Here is a 20,423-nt window from a genome sequence, read left to right as displayed (position 1 = left end):
TGCTTTTACCATAATGATCAGAAGAGAAAGGAAGTGGAAACAACTGCCTTGTCTACAATAGCAGTTGCTACTGCTAAAGCCAAAGAGCAAGAAACAGTTCTGAGGTCTAGAGAAGCCATGGCCACTAGACAAGAACACATCCAAGTTACCCATGGACAGGTGACTGTGTTATTCCAGCGTGGAACCCACGATAATCTATTAATACCAAATCTCCTGTGAAAACCTCCATTATAACACATTAATCCCAAACGCCAATCTCTTTGTCTAGGAGACGCTATTAATCAGATTTATTTTCAGAGAATTGTACAATTTGAAACTAAAAAGTAAAATGATTCATTGGTCTTAACATTGCAACATATTTCTTTTCCGGTGTGGTGTTATCATTTTCAACTTTTTTTTATTAACATGTAGAAACCCTCCACACATTAATGACTGAAATTGCATGTGGGCTAATATCAAAGAGACTCAACGAGCAAGAAAAATCACTGCATATGAGCAGTGAGGAGCCTTATAGTGGTGTGTGTGTGTGTGTGTGTGTGTGTGTGTGTGTGTGTGTGTGTGTTGAGGAGTCAGGTGTTCAATGTATTATGCTGCAATCTAAGGAAGGATTTACTTCAATCATGTATAATTTTCTTCATGTGAAACTTTATCTTTTTCATCCTCTAAATACCAGAGGCGAGAAAATTATAGCACCTGTTTAGTGGCTTCCACTGTAACTGCACAAGATGCAGTACTGAGGAATCTAGAGAGAGAGAGAGAGATCCCACCAGAACTGTTCCATATAAGCTGCGAAAAGGTTACCATGTCTATTCGCAGCTATACACATCCTATGGCTTAAACTACTTCCCATAACCATAGCTCCCACTAAATGAGCTATTATTCTCCATTGGGAACTGGACACTAAGGTTTTCTTTTTTTTTTTTCATTTTTGCATTGTTTTTGTGTTTCCCTCAGTGTTGATTTTTATCACAAGATTGTTAATTGTTTTTTCTCTAAGACAAGATTTAAGATAAGATTCAAACCTTTATCTAAGACTAATATTTAATAGCCCATCTGTCTCCTAGAAGTCTCATGCAACAAGTTTTAACACGAGCCAAATCTCAGGAATTATGGTTAATTATCCTTTCTGTCCCTGTTAGCATAAATATGTCTGTCTTGTTTTCATTGCTGATTGTCAGTGAAGAATGGAGGCTGAGGAAATCTCCTTGTCCCTGTTAATAAAACCCAAGGACTACAGAAGGACTAGCCATTAAGGAAGAACAAATATATTTTCAAGAGGAGGGGATGAAAGCCCATGTTGTGGCGGTGAAACACACTGTTTCATCTTGTCATCAGCTCATGTAACTTCTCATCGGTCATGAACCCATGTGCTCCCAGGGCTCCATTTAGTTGCTTCACTTGCCAACCAAATGGGAGAGATGATTTGATTCAGCCTGAGACCTCCAGAGGCATAGTTAGCATTTCTAGTTATAAAAGACCACATCACACAACACTTTTCTTAAATTACCCCTCTCAGTATCTAACTGGTGTGAATTGGGGTCTCCTAGTCCCATTCATGTTCATGCTTATCTGGGATCCGACAATAAAAAGGAAACTTAAGTCTAGTAAGGAATAGGAATAGCCGCCAGCATTTAGTCAGTCATTTTCACCAAACACAATGTATATATGAATTTTGATATATATATTAATTTAAGAAAAAGGCATATTTTCCCACAATTTAAAATTTACTGCCATAATTAAGACTTTGAGGGCATACTTTTAAAATTAGGAGCAGTATTTATCATGGTTGTTAATTTTTGGTCAACAGAAACCTTGAGTCACTTTTCTCATCATTAGAATAAACTTGAAACTGCCTCAGATTTTCTTCTATCATCGGCTGCTCAAAAAGCGCCAATGAGATAAAATGAAAATTCCATTTCTCCAGGTAGAGTAATATGTTTGTGTTAGGTGAAGATGAACACATAGAAAAAAACATCTATAGAGTCAATTAGTTGTCCATATTTTTTTATATAAAAGAAACCAACAAATAAAAATAATTGATGAGCTTGTTATAGATAGCATGGCTCCTTCCAAAATTCAATGTGAAGGGAGGATGGTATTTTTAATCTTCCATGGCAGATTAGATGTTTATACTTCTCAAAAAAAACTAAAACAAAACAAAAACCTCATGATCATTAAAGGCTCAATTCCATCTTCTAAAGGCCGTGGCTATGCCTTAAATATGGTTCAGGGACTACTTTTTAAATGTGTCTGGGTTTTTTACTTGAAGACATTTCAGATGCGTGTTAAACTGCACTCATAGCAGAAGTAAAGACTGGAGGTTAATAGAAAGGTACAGCCTTACTTCTAAAGTACACTGGACAGCCAGAGCCATGTGACCTCTTGAAATGTTTCTGGTGCTGTGGAGCACTAAAATATGCATGCCCTGGCACCGGCTTCCCTTGCTTCAAGAGAACGCCTTTGCGAATTGTGTTCTCATTCATGTTAATCCGATTCATAGGAAGAAGGAAATATTATTTGTCTTTGTCTTTGCTTTAACTCCCAGCAAAGATGAAAGCAAATTGAACTTCAGTGTGAAAGGTTGTTCTCTTGATTCCAAACATGATAACGCTTTCATTTCAATCACAATGTTTTCCTTCATGTGCTTTAAGAGAGCTATTTTTCTAATAGATTGAATAAAGCTATCCCCCGTGAGCCCTAAGTAAATTCGGGTGCTCATTCTTTGATCGGGAACTCTCTTTTTATCTCGGGCTTACATGCAGCCATGTCGCTCTGCAGCAATTGATTTTCCTGGATGTGAGGATGACAGTATTTGAGTAGACTTTTATCTTTGCTGTTGTCATGCCGACACCAGGACTAAATGATTGACAAAATAATAGAAATAATCGATGGAGGCAGCCTGCTCCAAAATCCTCATTTCCCAGGTGCTAATTGACTGTCTGCCTGGCCTAGGTAAATTCCTTGAAATACTCAAAACGTCCTTAGGATTTTGTATACATATTGTCATATTGTGTTGTCCTGTCTTCCATGTATGTGTGTGTGTGTGTATGCGATTGACTGTCTAGTCTCTAGCAGATAGAGGTAGTATATCTACATAGGAGCCTTTGAAATATAATAATTTTTTTTTCCATTTTTTATTAGGTATTTAGCTCATTTACATTTCCAATGCTATACCAAAAGTCCCCCTTACCCACCCACCCCCACTCCCCTACCCACCCACTCCCCCCCTTTGGCCCTGGCGTTCCCCTGTACCGGGGCACACAAAGTCTGCGTGTCCAATGGGCCTCTCTTTCCAGTGATGGCCGACTAGGCCATCTTTTGATACATATGCAGCTAGAGTCAAGAGCTCAGGGGTACTGGTTAGTTCATAATGTTGTTCCACCTATAGGGTTGAAGATCCCTTTAGCTCCTTGGGTACTTTCTCTAGCTCCTCCATTGGGAGCCCTGTGATCCATCCATTAGCTGACTGTGAGCATCCACTTCTGTGTTTGCTAGGCCCCGGCATAGTCTCACAAGAGACAGCTACATCTGGGTCCTTTCAGTAAAATCTTGCTAGTGTATGCAATGGTGTCAGCATTTGGAAGCTGATTATGGGGTGGATCCCTGGATATGGCAGTCTCTACATGGACCATCCTTTCATCTCAGCTCCATACTTTGTTTCTGTAACTCCTTCCATGGGTGTTTTGTTCCCACTTCTAAGGAGGGGCATAGTGTCCACACTTCAGTCTTCATTTTTCTTGAGTTTCATGTGTTTAGGAAATTGTATCTTATATCGTGGGTATCCTAGGTTTTGGGCTAGTATCCACTTATCAGTGAGTACATATTGGTGTGAGTTCCTTTGTGATTGTGTTACCTCACTCAGGATGATGCTCTCCAGGTCCATCCATTTGGCTAGGAATTTCATAAATTCATTCTTTTTAATAGCTGAGTAGTACTCCATTGTGTAGATGTACCACATTTTCTGTATCCATTCCTCTGTTGAGGGGCATCTGGGTTCTTTCCAGTTTCTGGCTATTATAAATAAGGCTGCTATGAACATAGTGGAGCATGTGTCCTTCTTACCAGTTGGGGCTTCTTCTGGATATATGCCCAGGAGAGGTATTGCTGGATCCTCCGGTAGTACTATGTCCAATTTTCTGAGGAACCGCCAGACTGATTTCCAGAGTGGTTGTACAAGCCTGCAATCCCACCAACAATGGAGGAGTGTTCCTCTTTCTCCACATCCTCGCCAGCATCTGCTGTCACCTGAATTTTTGATCTTAGCCATTCTCACTGGTGTGAGGTGGAATCTCAGGGTTGTTTTGATTTGCATTTCCCTGATGATTAAGGATGTTGAACATTTTTTCAGGTGCTTCTCTGCCATTCGGTATTCCTCAGGTGAGAATTCTTTGTTCAGTTCTGAGCCCCATTTTTTAAGGGGGTTATTTGATTTTCTGAGGTCCACCTTCTTGAGTTCTTTATATATGTTGGATATTAGTCCCCTATCTGATTTAGGATAGGTAAAGATCCTTTCCCAGTCTGTTGGTGGTCTTTTTGTCTTATAGACAGTGTCTTTTGCCTTGCAGAAACTTTGGAGTTTCATTAGGTCCCATTTGTCAATTCTCGATCTTACAGCACAAGCCATTGCTGTTCTGTTCAGGAATTTTTCCCCTGTGCCCATATCTTCAAGGCTTTTCCCCACTTTCTCCTCTATAAGTTTCAGTGTCTCTGGTTTTATGTGAAGTTCCTTGATCCACTTAGATTTGACCTTAGTACAAGGAGATAAGTATGGATCGATTCGCATTCTTCTACATGATAACAACCAGTTGTGCCAGCACCAATTGTTGAAAATGCTGTCTTTCTTCCACTGGATGGTTTTGGCTCCCTTGTCGAAGATCAAGTGACCATAGGTATGTGGGTTCATTTCTGGGTCTTCAATTCTATTCCATTGGTCCACTTGTCTGTCTCTATACCAGTACCATGCAGTTTTTATCACAATTGCTCTGTAGTAAAGCTTTAGGTCAGGCATGGTGATTCCACCAGAGGTTCTTTTATCCTTGAGAAGAGTTTTTGCTATCCTCGGTTTTTTGGTATTCCAGATGAATTTGCAAATTGCTCCTTCTAATTCGTTGAAGAATTGAGTTGGAATTTTAATGGGGATTGCATTGAATCTGTAGATTGCTTTTGGCAAGATAGCCATTTTTACAATGTTGGTCCTGCCAATCCATGAGCATGGGAGATCTTTCCATCTTCTGAGATCTTCTTTAATTTCTTTCTTCAGGGACTTGAAGTTTTTATCATACAGATCTTTCACTTCCTTCGTTAGAGTCACGCCGAGATATTTTATATTATTTGTGGCTATTGAGAAGGGTGTTGTTTCCCTAATTTCTTTCTCAGCCTGTTTATTCTTTGTGTAGAGAAAGGCCATTGACTTGTTTGAGTTAATTTTATATCCAGCTACTTCACCGAAGCTGTTTATCAGGTTTAGGAGTTCTCTGTTGGAATTTTTAGGGTCACTTATATATACTATCATATCATCTGCAAAAAGTGATATTTTGACTTCCTCTTTTCCAATTTGTATCCCCTTGATCTCCTTTTGTTGTCGAATTGCTCTGGCTAATACTTCAAGTACTATGTTGAAAAGGTAGGGAGAAAGTGGGCAGCCTTGTCTAGTCCCTGATTTTAGTGGGATTGCTTCCAGCTTCTCTCCATTTACTTTGATGTTGGCTACTGGTTTGCTGTAGATTGCTTTTATCATGTTTAGGTATTGGCCTTGAATTCCTGATCTTTCCAGAACTTTTATCATGAATGGGTGTTGGATCTTGTCAAATGCTTTTTCTGCATCTAACGAGATGATCATGTGGTTTTTGTCTTTGAGTTTGTTTATATAATGGATTACATTGATGGATTTTCGTATATTAAACCATCCCTGCATCCCTGGAATAAAACCTACTTGGTCAGGATGGATGATTGCTTTAATGTGTTCTTGGATTCGGTTAGCGAGAATTTTATTAAGAATTTTTGCATCGATGTTCATAAGAGAAATTGGTCTGAAGTTCTCTATCTTTGTTGGATCTTTCTGTGGTTTAGGTATCAGAGTAATAGTGGCTTCATAAAATGAGTTGGGTAGAATACCTTCTACTTCTATCTTGTGAAAAAGTTTGTGCAGAACTGGAGTTAGATCTTCTTTGAAGGTCTGATAGAACTCTGCACTAAACCCGTCTGGTCCTGGGCTTTTTTTGGCTGGGAGACTATTTATAACTGCTTCTATTTCTTTAGGGGATATGGGACTGTTTAGAAGGTCAACTTGATCCTGATTCAACTTTGGTACCTGGTATCTGTCCAGAAATTTGTCCATTTCGTCCAGGTTTTCCAGTTTTGTTGAGTATAGCCTTTTGTAGAAGGATCTGATGGTGTTTTGGATTTCTTCAGGATCTGTTGTTATGTCTCCCTTTTCAGTTCTGATTTTGTTAATTAGGATTTTGTCCCTGTGCCCTTTAGTGAGTCTAGCTAAGGGTTTATCTATCTTGTTGATTTTCTCAAAGAACCAACTCCTCGTTTGGTTAATTCTTTGAATAGTTCTTCTTGTTTCCACTTGGTTGATTTCACCCCTGAGTTTGATTATTTCCTGCCGTCTACTCCTCTTGGGTGAATTTGCTTCCTTTTTTTCTAGAGCTTTTAGATGTGTTGTCAAGCTGCTAGTATGTGCTCTCTCCCGTTTTTTCTTGAAGGCACTCATAGCTATGAGTTTCCCTCTTAGAAATGCTTTCATTGTGTCCCAAAGGTTTGGGTACGTTGTGGCTTCATTTTCATTAAACTCTAAAAAGTCTTTAATTTCTTTCTTTATTCCTTCCTTGACCAAGGTATCATTGAGAAGAGTGTTGTTCAGTTTCCATGTGAATGTTGGCTTTCTGTTATTTATTTTGTTATTGAAGATCAGCCTTAGTGCATGGTGATCTGATAGGATACATGGGACAATTTCAATATTTTTGAATCTGTTGAGGCCTGATTTGTGACCTATTATGTGGTCAATTTTGGAGAAGGTACCATGAGGTGCTGAGAAGAAGGTATATCCTTTTGTTTTAGGATAAAATGTTCTGTAGATATCTGTCAGATCCATTTGTTTCATCACTTCTGTTAGTTTCAGTGTGTCCCTGTTTAGTTTCTGTTTCCATGATCTGTCCATTGGTGAAAGTGGTGTGTTGAAGTCTCCCACTATTATTGTGTGAGGCGCAATGTGTGCTTTGAGCTTTACTAAAGTTTCTTTAGTGAATGTGGCTGCTCTTGTATTTGGAGCATAGATATTCAGAATTGAGAGTTCCTCTTGGAGGATTTTACCTTTGATGAGAATGAAGTGTCCCTCCTTGTCTTTTTTGATGACTTTGGGTTGGAAGTCAATCTTATCAGATATTAGGATGGCTACTCCTGCTTGTTTCTTCATACCATTTGCTTGGAAAATTGTTTTCCAGCCTTTCATTCTGAGGTAGTGTCTATCTTTTTCTCTGAGATGAGTTTCCTGTAAGCAGCAAAATGTTGGGTCTTGTTTGTGTAGCCAGTTTGTTAGTCTATGTCTTTTTATTGGCGAGTTGAGACCATTGATGTTAAGAGATATTAAGGAAAAGTAATTGTTGCTTCCTGTTATTTTAGTTGTTAAAGGTGGCATTCTGTTCTTGTGGCTGTCTTCTTTTAGGTTTGTTGAGGGATTACCTTCTTGTTTTTTCTAGGGCGTTGTTCCCGTTCTTGTATTGGTTTTTTTCTGTTATTATCCTTTGAAGGGCTGGATTCGTGGAGAGATAATGCGTGAATTTGGTTTTGTCATGGAATACTTTGGTTTCTCCCTCTATGATAATTGAGAGTTTGGCTGGGTATAGTAGCCTGGGCTGCAGTTTGTGTTCTCTTAGTGTCTGTATAACATCTGTCCAGGCTCTTCTGGCTTTCATAGTCTCTGGTGAAAAATCTGGTGTAATTCTGATAGGCTTGCCTTTATATGTTACTTGACCTTTTTCCCTTACTGCTTTTAGTATTCTATCTTTATTTAGTGCATTTGATGTTCTGATTATTATGTGTCGGGAGGAATTTCTTTTCTGGTCCAGTCTATTTGGAGTTCTGTAGGCTTCTTGTATGTTCATATGCATCTCATTCTTTAGATTTGGGAAGTTTTCTTCAATAATTTTGTTGAAGATGTTTGCTGGTCCTTTGAGTTGAAAATCTTCATTCTCATCCACTCCTATTATCCGTACGTTTGGTCTTCTTATTGTGTCCTGGATTTCCTGGATATTTTGAGTTAGGATCTTTTTGCATTTTCCATTTTCTTTGATTGTTGTGCCGATGTTCTCTATGGAATCTTCTGCACCTGAGATTCTCTCTTCCATCTCTTGTATTCTGTTGCTGATGCTCAAATCTATGGTTCCAGATTTCTTTCCTAGGGTTTCTATCTCTAGTGTTGCCTCGCTTTGAGTTTTCTTTATTGTGTCTACTTCCCTTTTTAGGTCTAGTATGGTTTTGTTCATTTCCATCACCTGTTTGTATGTTTTTTCCTCTTTTTCTGTAAGGACTTCTACCTGTTTGATTGTGTTTTCCTGTTTTTCTTTAAGGACTTGTAACTCTTTAGCAGTGTTCTCCTGTATTTCTTTAAGTGATTTATTAAAGTCCTTCTTGATGTCCTCTACCATCATCATGAGATATGCTTTTAAATCTAGGTCTAGGTTCTCAGGTGTGTTGGGGTTCCCTGGACTGGGCGAAGTGGGTGTGCTGGGTTCTGGTGATGGTGAGTGGTCTTGGTTCCTGTTAGTAAGATTCCTCCGTTTACCTTTCGCCATCTGGTAATCTCTGGAGTTAGTAGTTATAGTTGACTCTGTTTAGAGATTGTTCTTCTGGTGATTCTGTTACCGTCTATCAGCAGACCTGGGAGACAGATTCTCTCCTCTGAGTTTCAGTGCTCAGAGCACTCTCTGCTGGCAAGCTCTCTTACAGGGAAGGTGCGCAGATATCTTGTATTTGGACCTCCTCCTGGCCGAAGAAGAAGGCCCAAAACAGGACCTTTCTCAGACACTGTGTTGCTTTGGCAGTTCCCAGGTGGTACAGACTCTCACCTAAGCAGACTAAATTCCTAAGTTCCTTGGAGTCCCGGGACCAAGATGGCGACCGCTGCTGCTGTGGCTTAGGCCGCCTCCCCAGCCGGGCGGGCACCTGTCCTCCGGTCCGGAAGGTGGCCGGCTGTCCCCGGCCCACACAGGGTGCTGCCTCAGCGCCTCTGTGCTTCCGCCTGTTCCAGAAGCTGTCAGGTTCTCTGGCGCACCCTCTCACCTGTTCAGACTAATTTCCTAAGTTCGGCGGGTCCCGGACCAAGATGAAATATAATAATTAATGAAGCACAAATTCTTGAAAGAGCTGAGTTATGTTTCTGAGCAATTAACATTGTTATATAACACAAATATTCTACACCTCCCATACCTTTGTCTGTCTGAGTAAGTAAAGGAGCTATCCCAGGAGGCTGTCCCTGGGAGGAGGTGTCCAAGTGTAACTTTGACATTATCAACTACTCACTTGGAAAACCTTGTCTCCAGGTGGGCGTTGGGAAGAAGGCAGAAGCCGTGGCAACAGTTGTAGCTGCTGTGGACCAGGCCCGAGTGAGGGAACCCAGAGAGCCTACGCATGTGGAGGAATCGCATTCTCAGCAGACTACGTTAGAGTATGGCTACAAAGAACACATTTCCACCACAAAGGTCCCAGAGCAGCCCCGGCGCCCAGCCTCAGAGCCCCACGTTGTCCCTCAAGCAGTCAAGCCTGCTGTGATTCAGGCTCCTTCTGAGACTCATATCAAAACTACTGACCAAATGGGAATGCATATATCGTCACAGGTGAGTCCTCGGTGTGTGGGGCGGCAGCCACATGTGCTGGGAGCATCTGGGGAAACGGTGACGTCACTGAGCTTCATTTACCGCAGGTCAAGAAAACTACAGATATCTCAACAGAAAGATTAGTTCATGTGGATAAACGCCCCCGCACAGCGAGCCCTCACTTTACTGTTTCAAAAATTTCTGTACCTAAGACAGAACATGGATATGAGGTAAGATGTGGAGGGTAATAATTACATGTATGTATAATTATATCCTTGCTCATGATGCAGCTAGAGCACTTTTATGTAGCCACTGTGGGTTCCTTTTGGATGACGGACAAGGTTTATGGTGGATGCGGATGCTCTGAGCTTTGTCTTCTGGTGAAGGCAATAAAACGCAGTTGTCTTCTACCCCCGGGGAGACAGCATCCACACAGGCTTCTCTGCCTTCTCATTTCAGCTATGGTTCAAACTCAGCTGCTTTGATTACATTGTATTTCGAATCTTTTTGTAAACGGTAGTGGTTTGTGCAGCCTTGTATGCTGTGAGACACTTTGAGTAACTTAACTGCATGTATTTTAATAAGAGAAGATAAGTCGGATATTCACATGATCTCAAAGTGAGGAATGTCTGTTTTCACCTGTCACATAGACTTGTGGCTGTCATTCAAATGTGCAATCACAAAATACCTAGAATTGATCAGTTAAAAGATGAGTGTGAGTTTCCTGTTATAATGGTTTTGAATGCAGCGTTCATTATCATCCCATGATAGATAAATTGGTTGTGGAATGACATAGCCCACACTAGAGTCCTGCTAAGGCCTGTTCCTCATTAGTTCTGCTGTGTAGAAAAACACATGACTGTCCTCTATAGTGATTAGTAGAGTTTTATAATAAGGACCTGCCCTCTCCACCCCAAAGGATCATAAGCAATGTATAATGCCTGTGTCTGGGGACATTCTCAAGTTACTACTGAAACCAAATAACCAACACATACCCCAGAAGAGAAACAATAAGGGATCTGTAGAAATACTTTTCCAATGTTTTCTTTCACTGGTCATGTGGACTCGTGGCTGACATCCAAATGTACAACCACAAAGTACTTAGAACTTATCGATACTTTAATTTTTTTATCTCGAATTTTCTGTTGTACTGCAGGCTCCAAATGCAGCATCCATCAGGAGTGAAGACAGTTCCTGACCAGGCTCTACAAGAGCCATAAAATAAGGGGTGCCTTGTGCAAATCTTTAAAGGGGCAATTTTAAAGTTTTCTAACTAAAGAGAAATTACCAAGAGCTTTGCAATTGTTTAATCTCTGCCTTTTGTTAACTGTAGAGAGAAAATGAAAGTATTCAGTCATTGAGAAAGCAGACCAAAGGCAGCCATGGTGCGTGCACCTATAATGCAAGCACTCAGGGGCAGATAGACTGAGGCTCAGCTGAGGCTTGATTCTGAGATGCCAGTGCTGAGTCTTTCCAGATGACTGGCCTGACAGCTCAGTAACCCCGCCCCTTTGCTCTTGCATCCAGGCATCGATAGCTGGTAGCGCTATCGCCACACTACAAAAAGAATTGTCAGCCACATCTTCAACTCAGAAGATCACCAAATCCGTGAAGGCACCCACCGTGAAGCCTGGGGAGACGAGAGTAAGGGCGGAGCCCACCCCTTCCCCACAGTTCCCCTTTGCTGACATGCCGCCGCCAGACACTTACAAGAGTCAGGCTGGCATTGAGGTGAAGAAGGAAGTCGGGGTGAGCATCAGTGGCAGCACCGTTCGTGAGGAGCACTTCGAAGTACTGCGCGGACGTGAAGCCAAGGTGGGTCACTGAGTTATTGTGGTGGCTGGCCAGAAGGATGCTTGTCCGCTACTCTGGGCTCATGCTTCATTTTATCAAGCACACTCTGGAAGGCTTTGCAGAAATATGTTTATTATGTTGAACTTGCTGATGGTTTACAAGACATCCCTTAACTCCTAACTGTAGGTAACAGAGACAGCACGAGTGCCTGCTCCTGCTGAAGTGCCTGTTACTCCGCCTACCTTGGTCTCGGTGAGTAAATACATCAAGAGTACTGGCACCCCTTCATCACTTGCTAGCAAAGACCAGTTCCCCACACTTTGAAGAAAGTGCCCTTAGGAGATCTACAAATTCTGGCTTTCGTGCAATGCCCTGTTTGGCCAGGAAAGGGGGAATTCCATGCAGCAGCCATCATTTTGTTGTTCAATGATCCTGCTATACATACAGCATTACATCAGGACCAGCGGAAATAGAAAGAGCAGTCACCCTCCCAGCCCCCTGCCTACCAAACAGACATAGTTAATAAGACATAGATGATTCTCAGCACCCTGATGGACAGAGCATAAGCGGGTCATCTCTAGGGATCCTGTGGAAATGCTTTGTTCATCAGTGGTGTTGGCAGCTGTGCTTACAGCTCCTCTAGAATTTAGATGTGAGGATGACAGAGTCCTCTCGATGATGTGGTGTTAAGATAATTCCACTACAGAGACTGGGGCATGCCTGGCATTGGTTTCATCATAGGGTATTTTGTGCCAAGCTCCAGCCATGTATCTGATGTAATTTGTAGAGGCGGTCAGTGAATATGTGCGTGCACAGGAATGTTCCCTTTTCTTCTCTTCTCAGGGCTTAAAAAACGTGACTGTCATAGAAGGCGAATCTGTCACCTTGGAGTGCCACATCTCTGGATACCCATCCCCCAAGGTGACATGGTACAGAGAAGACTACCAAATCGAAAGTTCCATTGATTTCCAGATAACCTTCCAGGGTGGAATTGCTCGTCTCATGATCCGCGAAGCCTTTGCGGAAGACAGCGGACGGTTTACCTGCAGCGCCGTGAATGAGGCCGGGACCGTCAGCACTTCCTGCTATCTTGCTGTGCAAGGTCTGTGGCTTCCCCTTCTCCATGCTATCTTCTGTGAGGGTCACCTTTTCCAGCAGCCACACACTTTTGTGGCAGTTTCTGTGCACATCAGAGTGCTATTCTGTGTGGAAGTTATAAAACAGATCACAGGGTCTGCTAACTCCCCACACTACCCGTGGTCACTAATGGAGCAAGCTGTAGGCTCACTTCAATGTCACCTTCTTGTCTTCTAGTGTCAGAAGAGTTTGACAAGGAAACAACTCTGACTGAGAAATTTGCCACCGAAGAGAAACGGTAAGCCTCTCTTTGACCTGCGTGGTTACTGCTTTTGCATTGTTTTAACATTTCTCCCCTGTAGGTAGCGGTTCGTTGCTACCTCGCAGCTAATAGAAATGCCATTCACTTCCCAGCTTCGTGGAGTCAAGAGATGTAGTCATGACCGACACCAGCATCACAGAGGAGCAGGCAGGGCCTGGAGAGCCTGCTGCGCCTTTCTTCATTTCAAAGCCGGTGGTCCAGAAACTGGTGGAGGGTGGGAGTGTTGTGTTTGAATGCCAGATCGGCGGCAACCCAAAGCCCCACGTCTACTGGAAAAAATCTGGCGTTCCTCTCACCACTGGATACAGGTACTTTGATGCTTGGGTAATAGACTTCTCTATGGTGTGATATATAGGTATATAACTATATAGATCTTCTAAAGAGTATGTAGATATGTAGGAATAGAAAGAGAAGTAGAACTTGCATTTCCCATCAATACCTGCATGTAGATTATCTCATAGTGAAGCCTGATTAGTTATTCAAGGGTGTTTTATATTCTCACACAGTTTGGAGGGTTATTTTTATGGTACAAGAGCCTGATATGAGGCATCTTACATGTTTCACAAGCACTCTACCATGAAGCTGTATCCCCAGCCTTTCATTTGGAGTTTTCTTAAGAAATAAAACTGGGGGGGTGGGGGAGAGAGACAGACATAGTTTACAATCCAGCTTAATTAATTGATAGTGTTACAAAATGGAATATTTTACATACCCAATTTCAGAAAATATTTGAGAGAACTTACAATAAATGCACACTATAAGTTGCTAGACAGTAAAATAAAGTTTATGTAATGAAGAAAGCTAGTTATGTATGTATATTAACATATTTACATATGTATATATAACACATCTAACACATGCATGTATTAGCACAAGTTTTCAGTTGAGTGAAAGGACAATGTAAACACATAGGTGTAATTTCTTTTGAGTTGGAACTATGGTGTACCAGGGTTTAACCACTGAGGTATTTAGAATTTATAGTTTGGTTGTTCATTTTAACCTTTAGATGACATAACTAACAAATAGGAACTACCGACTGTGTAGATACCCGTATCACCCATCAGCATAAGCGCACACGCATGTACTTCCTTATGTGGTGTTGTACTGCGTTTTCTGGTTTGTTCTGTTGTGATGGGTTTCCCTATGTTTCCCAGATGGGCCTAAACTTCTGGGATCAAGCAAACTTAGGTACCTCAGCCTGCCATGTTTCCAGAACTATCAGGGCAAGCTACTGTAGCAGCATGAATAACGTTTGAAATAAAAGTGATGGGCTGTTTGTCCCTCCCTATACGTTGCATGCATTTTCTCAGTTCTCTAAACTTTATGATCACTTCTTGGCAGAGCTTAGATGTGGGCCGTAGTCACTGGCTTCTGTACCACAGAAATATTTACAAGTAAACTCAGCTCTTTTGTGCTAAGAAGGACTGTTTATGACTAATATGTTCATTGATTTATTTCCACAAAGATACAAAGTGAGTTATAACAAGCAGACTGGGGAATGCAGACTGGTGATTTCTATGACGTTCGCTGATGATGCTGGAGAATACACTATTGTCATCCGAAACAAGCACGGGGAGACGTCTGCATCTGCCTCCTTGCTGGAGGAAGGTAAGGACAGTGCTGAGCTGTCCCTGCACGATATGAACTGTGACACAGGAGAGAGGCTGTGTGTTTGCTGAAAGCATATGTCAGCTTCACAGTTCTCGTGTTTGCACCTATTCCTTTCAGCTTCAGCTACACAGACAAGGCAGGGTAGCTCCTGTTGGGTGAAGGACACTTTGTTATGTTTCCTGGAAGATGCAGGGATCCCACCTCCAGATGCCTTGGGTCCAGGCAGCTAGCATGCCTCAGCACGGGTGGTAGTGGCAGACTGGAAAATGTACTCTCTGCCTTGAGAGAGCAAAAGCACTCTACCTCTCGATTAGTGTTGCCTGGAAAGCATATACCAAGCTTAGTAGAGAGTCTCCAGGAAAAGCTGAATGTCAGAATTTATCAATGTTCATAATTTAAGGAAGAAAAAATGGTAGCATTCATGCCAAATTCTTGAGCCATTGTTAGTCTCTGCTAGCGTTTCATATTTACAGAAGGTTATCCCATATTCTGTCTCACCTGATCTGCTCCATACCCTTAAAGGAAGTTACCTTCTTAATCCTCATTTAACAATTAGAGCACAGAAAACTCCAGAAGCCAAATGAATTATTAATAGTTTCATAGAGAATGAGGAAGACCTCTGGGGCGGGGGTGGATCTCAAAGGACTGACTGTGGCTATCAAATTCTGTACACAAGAGTTTTACTTGTTAATATACATTAGTTTTGAGATAAAATCTAATACATATTTATGGAACAAGTTTTGATAATAAAAGTTTGGAAAATCTGGGTTTGGTTCATATATCTTAGACATAGTTTGCCTGATTTGACATTGGTATGAATGCTTTTAGATAAGAGCACCAAAAGTTGACTTGCACTCCTGTCTCTTAGCTGATTACGAGGCATTGGTGAAGACTCAGCAAGAAATGCTTTACCAGACACAAATGAGCACATTTATTCAAGAACCCAAAGTGGGGGAAATAGCACCTGGATTTGCATATTCTGAATATGAGAAGGAATATGAAAAGGAACAGGCCTTAATTAGGAAGAAAATGGCCAAAGATACTGTGATGGTCAGGACTTTTGTAGAAGACCAAGTGAGTATAGCAATAATGACTAAATCAGCCACTTCATGAATTGCATTTCCTCCCATAATTCCCCATTTTTAATATATTCACCTTCTGTCATTTGTAGGTCAGACTCACTGCTAACAAGTTTCTTTGATTTCTATAATATGTTGTACTAGAAATTTCAGAATTAGAAAGATATATGTGAAAAAGTATGACTTTAGAAATAGGGATTATATATTCAGAAAAAAAAACCAAATATTACCATAGCCAACTCTACAATGCCACATTCTCTCTATCTCTGTAACACAAACACCCACAGATATCCCATACTCTGAAAATACGGTTTTACACGACATGCCACAGCACTCACTGATGAAGATGCCTTCTATGCAGATTGACATTAAACCAAATAAAGAAACCTAGATTCTCTGCAAGGTTAAAAATATCAATAAGCCTATAACACTGGAACTAATATGTACCCTTAAAGAACTTCTATAAGTAAGAAAGTAGCCTTTTATTAAGCTGCCATCTTTTTACTATGTAGGAATTCCACATCTCTTCTTTTGAAGAGAGGCTCATTAAAGAGATTGAATACAGAATAATAAAGACTACGCTGGAAGAACTTCTTGAGGAGGATGGAGAAGAGAAGATGGCAGTCGACATTTCTGAATCTGAAGCTATCGAGTCAGGATTTGATATAAGGATAAAAAATTATAGAATTCTTGAGGGGATGGGTGTCACTTTTCATTGCAAGATGTCTGGATATCCGTTACCCAAGGTAAAATACAAACATTTATGGAAGTATGCCTCCACACTGCAGTAAAGACACAAATAAGTTCTACTCTGAGTGCTCAGTCCCCGTTGGTTCTCACATACATGATGTTCTCTGCAGATTGCGTGGTATAAGGATGGCAAGCGCATCAGACATGGGGAAAGATATCAAATGGACTTTCTACAAGATGGCAGAGCCAGCCTGCGTATACCTGTTGTCCTTCCAGAGGACGAGGGCATCTATACTGCATTTGCCAGCAATATCAAAGGAAATGCGATTTGCTCTGGGAAGCTGTACGTGGAGCCTGCTGCACCATTTAGCGCTCCAACTTACATGCCCACACCAGAAGCAGTGAGCAGAATCAGGTAAGACCGGTACTCAGAGTTGAATGGTGTTCTGCTTTAAAACCCAGAACGAACATCCCAAGAGCAAATTACCACCATGTGAGAAATAAGCACGAAATAGCACAAAAGCTAAGCACTGGCAGTGCTGGCAGTTGCCAAGAGATTTTTCTCTCTAGGTCTTTGATGAACAAAGGGATTTTAATCAGGATAGCAAACTATTTTCCTATATATCTAACAGAACAATAGCGCCTGTTCATTTAATGTGTGGTCTTAATGAATGATTCCCTGGATTTTTATAGAAACCCTACAATGGAGTGGGTGTTATTGCTATTTTGGAAATGGGAACACTGAGATTCCATGAGACTGTGAAAATTAGTTTAGTTCAACCACGCTGATAGTCACATTATAAATGCAAGCCAGTCTGAATGCAAAATTAGCACAGAGCTTTGCATTTCTTTTTGTTAGCAAATATAATTTCTGCATTTTTCTCCTCTTAGGTAAATTTTTTCTACATTTGTTTATTTGGTTTAGCCAATAAACAGTTATTAACATAGTTTTGTAACTGAACCAAGAAAGTATAATGACTAATTTAGATAAAGGCAAAGTAGAAAGAAGGTATTATAGACTGCCTAAGATTTTGAGTCTGGCTACCTGGATGTGTTGAATGAGAAGGTTTTAGTATAAGCAAAATACAATGTTATAGAAAATGATAATATTCTTGTGGGCTTAATGGGTTTGAGGTCATTCTAAAACATGCAGAAGCAAATTCTAAAATAACAGTAAGAAGTAAGAATAAAGACAGAAAGAATTTGTCTTCTGTGTTTTCTATATGGCTCATGAAAAATAAGAGTTTCCTTTTGATTTCTAGGTCTGTCTCTCCACGTTCACTGAGCAGGTCACCTATACGTATGTCTCCTGCGATGTCCCCTGCACGAATGTCCCCCGCACGGATGTCCCCTGCACGGATGTCCCCCGCACGGATGTCTCCTGGACGCAGGCTGGAGGAGACAGATGAATCACAGCTGGAGAGACTGTATAAGCCAGTCTTTGTATTAAAACCTGCTTCTTTCAAATGTTTAGAAGGACAGACTGCCAGATTTGACTTGAAGGTTGTGGGCAGACCCATGCCAGAGACATTCTGGTTTCACAATGGTAAGCAGGATACAGCTTTGCCCATGAGTCCCTGAACACAGAAATAAGCCTATATGTGTATATCCAACAATGCAAACAAAACAAAACCTTTTACAATGTGTTTTTGATTTTGCTTGTTTTTTTTTTTTTTTAAAAAACAGGACAGCAAATTGTCAATGATTATACGCACAAAGTCGTCATTAAAGAAGATGGAACTCAGTCACTGATCATTGTCCCTGCGTCACCCAGCGATTCAGGAGAATGGACAGTGGTGGCCCAAAACAGAGCAGGAAAATCCACAATATCTGTGACTTTAACTGTAGAAGGTAAAAACAAGAGTTTTATTGAAATGAAAACAACCTATTTTGTCGCCTGGGTCATAAACAGGTGTTCCAGCCCCAGTTGCTCTAAATCATGACCTTTCTCTTTCAGCTGTGGAACACCAGATCAAGCCAGCATTTGTGGAAAAACTGAAAAATGTCAACATAAAGGAAGGTTCCAGGCTCGAAATGAAAGTCAGAGCTACAGGCAACCCCAACCCTGACATTGTGTGGCTGAAAAACAGTGACATCATTGTTCCTCATAAATACCCAAGGATCAGGCATGTTTGAATAGATAATTAAATTAAACTTCTTATTCAAACCCAGTAGTCAAATAAGCAGAAAGTGCTACCACCACTACATTGATGTTTTTTTTTTTTCTTATTTTTAAACAGGATTGAAGGAACCAGAGGAGAAGCCGCCCTTAAGATTGATTCCATTATCAGCCAAGATTCAGCCTGGTATACAGCCACGGCTATTAACAAGGCAGGCCGAGACACCACAAGGTGCAAAGTCAATGTTGAGGTTGAGTTTGCAGAACCTGAACCGGAAAGAAAGCTGATTATTCCACGAGGAACGTACAGAGCAAAGGAGATTGCTGCCCCAGAACTGGAGCCTCTCCATTTGAGATACGGTCAAGAACAGTGGGAGGAGGGTGACCTCTATGACAAGGAGAAACAACAGAAACCGTTTTTCAAGAAAAAACTCACTTCCCTCAGACTGAAGCGCTTTGGACCTGCCCACTTTGAGTGCAGACTCACACCAATTGGTGACCCAACCATGGTGGTGGAGTGGCTTCACGATGGGAAGCCCCTGGAGGCGGCCAACAGGCTTCGGATGATTAATGAATTCGGCTACTGCAGCCTTGATTATGGAGCAGCGTATTCCAGAGACAGTGGTGTCATCACCTGCAGAGCTACTAACAAATATGGGACAGATCACACCTCTGCTACTCTTATTGTCAAAGATGAGAAAAGCCTAGTGGAAGAATCTCAACTGCCTGATGGGAAAAAAGGCTTACAGAGGATAGAAGAACTAGAGAGAATGGCTCACGAAGGTGCGCTGACAGGTGTGACAACAGATCAAAAAGAAAAACAAAAGCCAGACATTGTCTTGTTCCCAGAGCCAGTGAGAGTGCTGGAAGGGGAGACAGCCAGATTCCGCTGCCGAGTGACAGGCTACCCTCAGCCCAAGGTCAACTGGTACCTCAATGGACAGCTCATCCGGAAAAGCAAAAGGTTCAGAGTTCGCTATGATGGCATTCACTATCTGGATATTGTGGACTGCAAATCCTATGACACAGGTGAAGTCAAGGTCACTGCGGAAAATCCTGAAGGTGTGACGGAACACAAAGTAAAACTTGAAATCCAACAGAGGGAGGATTTCAGATCTGTCCTTAGGCGTGCTCCCGAGCCAAAGCCCGAGTTTCATGTACACGAACCGGGGAAACTTCAGTTCGAAGTGCAGAAGGTAGACAGACCCGTGGACACCAGCGAAACCAAAGAAGTGGTGAAGCTGAAAAGGGCTGAAAGGATTACCCATGAGAAGGTGTCCGAGGAGTCTGAAGAACTGCGCAGTAAATTTAAGCGCCGGACGGAAGAGGGATACTATGAAGCCATCACAGCCGTGGAGCTGAAGTCTCGCAAGAAGGATGAGTCTTACGAAGAGCTCCTCAAGAAAACTAAAGATGAGCTTCTGCACTGGACCAAAGAGTTAACTGAAGAGGAGAAGAAAGCCTTGGCTGAAGAAGGCAAAATCACGATTCCAACCTTTAAACCTGAGCGAATCGAACTTAGCCCTAGTATGGAGGCACCCAAAATCTTTGAACGAATCCAGAGCCAGACCGTTGGCCAAGGATCTGATGCTCACTTTAGAGTCAGGGTTGTGGGAAAACCAGACCCTGAGTGTGAATGGTATAAAAATGGTGTAAAAATTGAGCGATCTGACCGAATCTACTGGTACTGGCCAGAAGACAATGTTTGTGAACTGGTCATAAGAGATGTAACTGCAGAGGACTCTGCCAGCATCATGGTAAAGGCCATCAACATAGCTGGGGAAACCTCAAGCCACGCATTCCTGCTCGTCCAAGGTAATCTCAAGATGTTTCGCTTATAGCACACACTCTTTCTGTATGCCCAAGACTATCCCTTATCATATTTAAATGTTTCTCTTTACCTATTATTCAAG

General features: G+C 41.6%; 1 protein-coding gene across 4 annotated transcripts in view; it reads left to right on the top strand.

The window, feature by feature from the left end:
* The window catches only part of Ttn (titin), a 278,578-nt gene that overhangs the window by 17,924 nt on the left and 240,231 nt on the right, over nt 1-20,423 (top strand). For all 4 annotated transcript variants that reach the window (XM_017317139.1, XM_011239438.1, NM_028004.2 and 1 more), the window contains 16 exons: nt 22-159; nt 9,546-9,839; nt 9,926-10,048; nt 11,346-11,633; nt 11,799-11,864; nt 12,456-12,714; nt 12,927-12,987; nt 13,104-13,319; nt 14,477-14,619; nt 15,491-15,696; nt 16,214-16,447; nt 16,562-16,806; nt 17,654-17,937; nt 18,078-18,242; nt 18,349-18,517; nt 18,632-20,325. In XM_017317139.1, coding sequence (XP_017172628.1) covers nt 22-159; nt 9,546-9,839; nt 9,926-10,048; nt 11,346-11,633; nt 11,799-11,864; nt 12,456-12,714; nt 12,927-12,987; nt 13,104-13,319; nt 14,477-14,619; nt 15,491-15,696; nt 16,214-16,447; nt 16,562-16,806; nt 17,654-17,937; nt 18,078-18,242; nt 18,349-18,517; nt 18,632-20,325 — 4,585 coding nt within the window. The remainder of the gene's footprint in view (nt 1-21; nt 160-9,545; nt 9,840-9,925; nt 10,049-11,345; nt 11,634-11,798; nt 11,865-12,455; nt 12,715-12,926; nt 12,988-13,103; nt 13,320-14,476; nt 14,620-15,490; nt 15,697-16,213; nt 16,448-16,561; nt 16,807-17,653; nt 17,938-18,077; nt 18,243-18,348; nt 18,518-18,631; nt 20,326-20,423) is intronic.

This window comes from Mus musculus, chromosome 2 (genome assembly GCF_000001635.26).
Source record: "Mus musculus strain C57BL/6J chromosome 2, GRCm38.p6 C57BL/6J".
Lineage (NCBI taxonomy): Eukaryota > Metazoa > Chordata > Mammalia > Rodentia > Muridae > Mus > Mus musculus.
The sequence above is the reverse complement of the archived record's forward strand: the minus strand, read 5'-3'. Positions and strand labels throughout refer to the sequence as shown.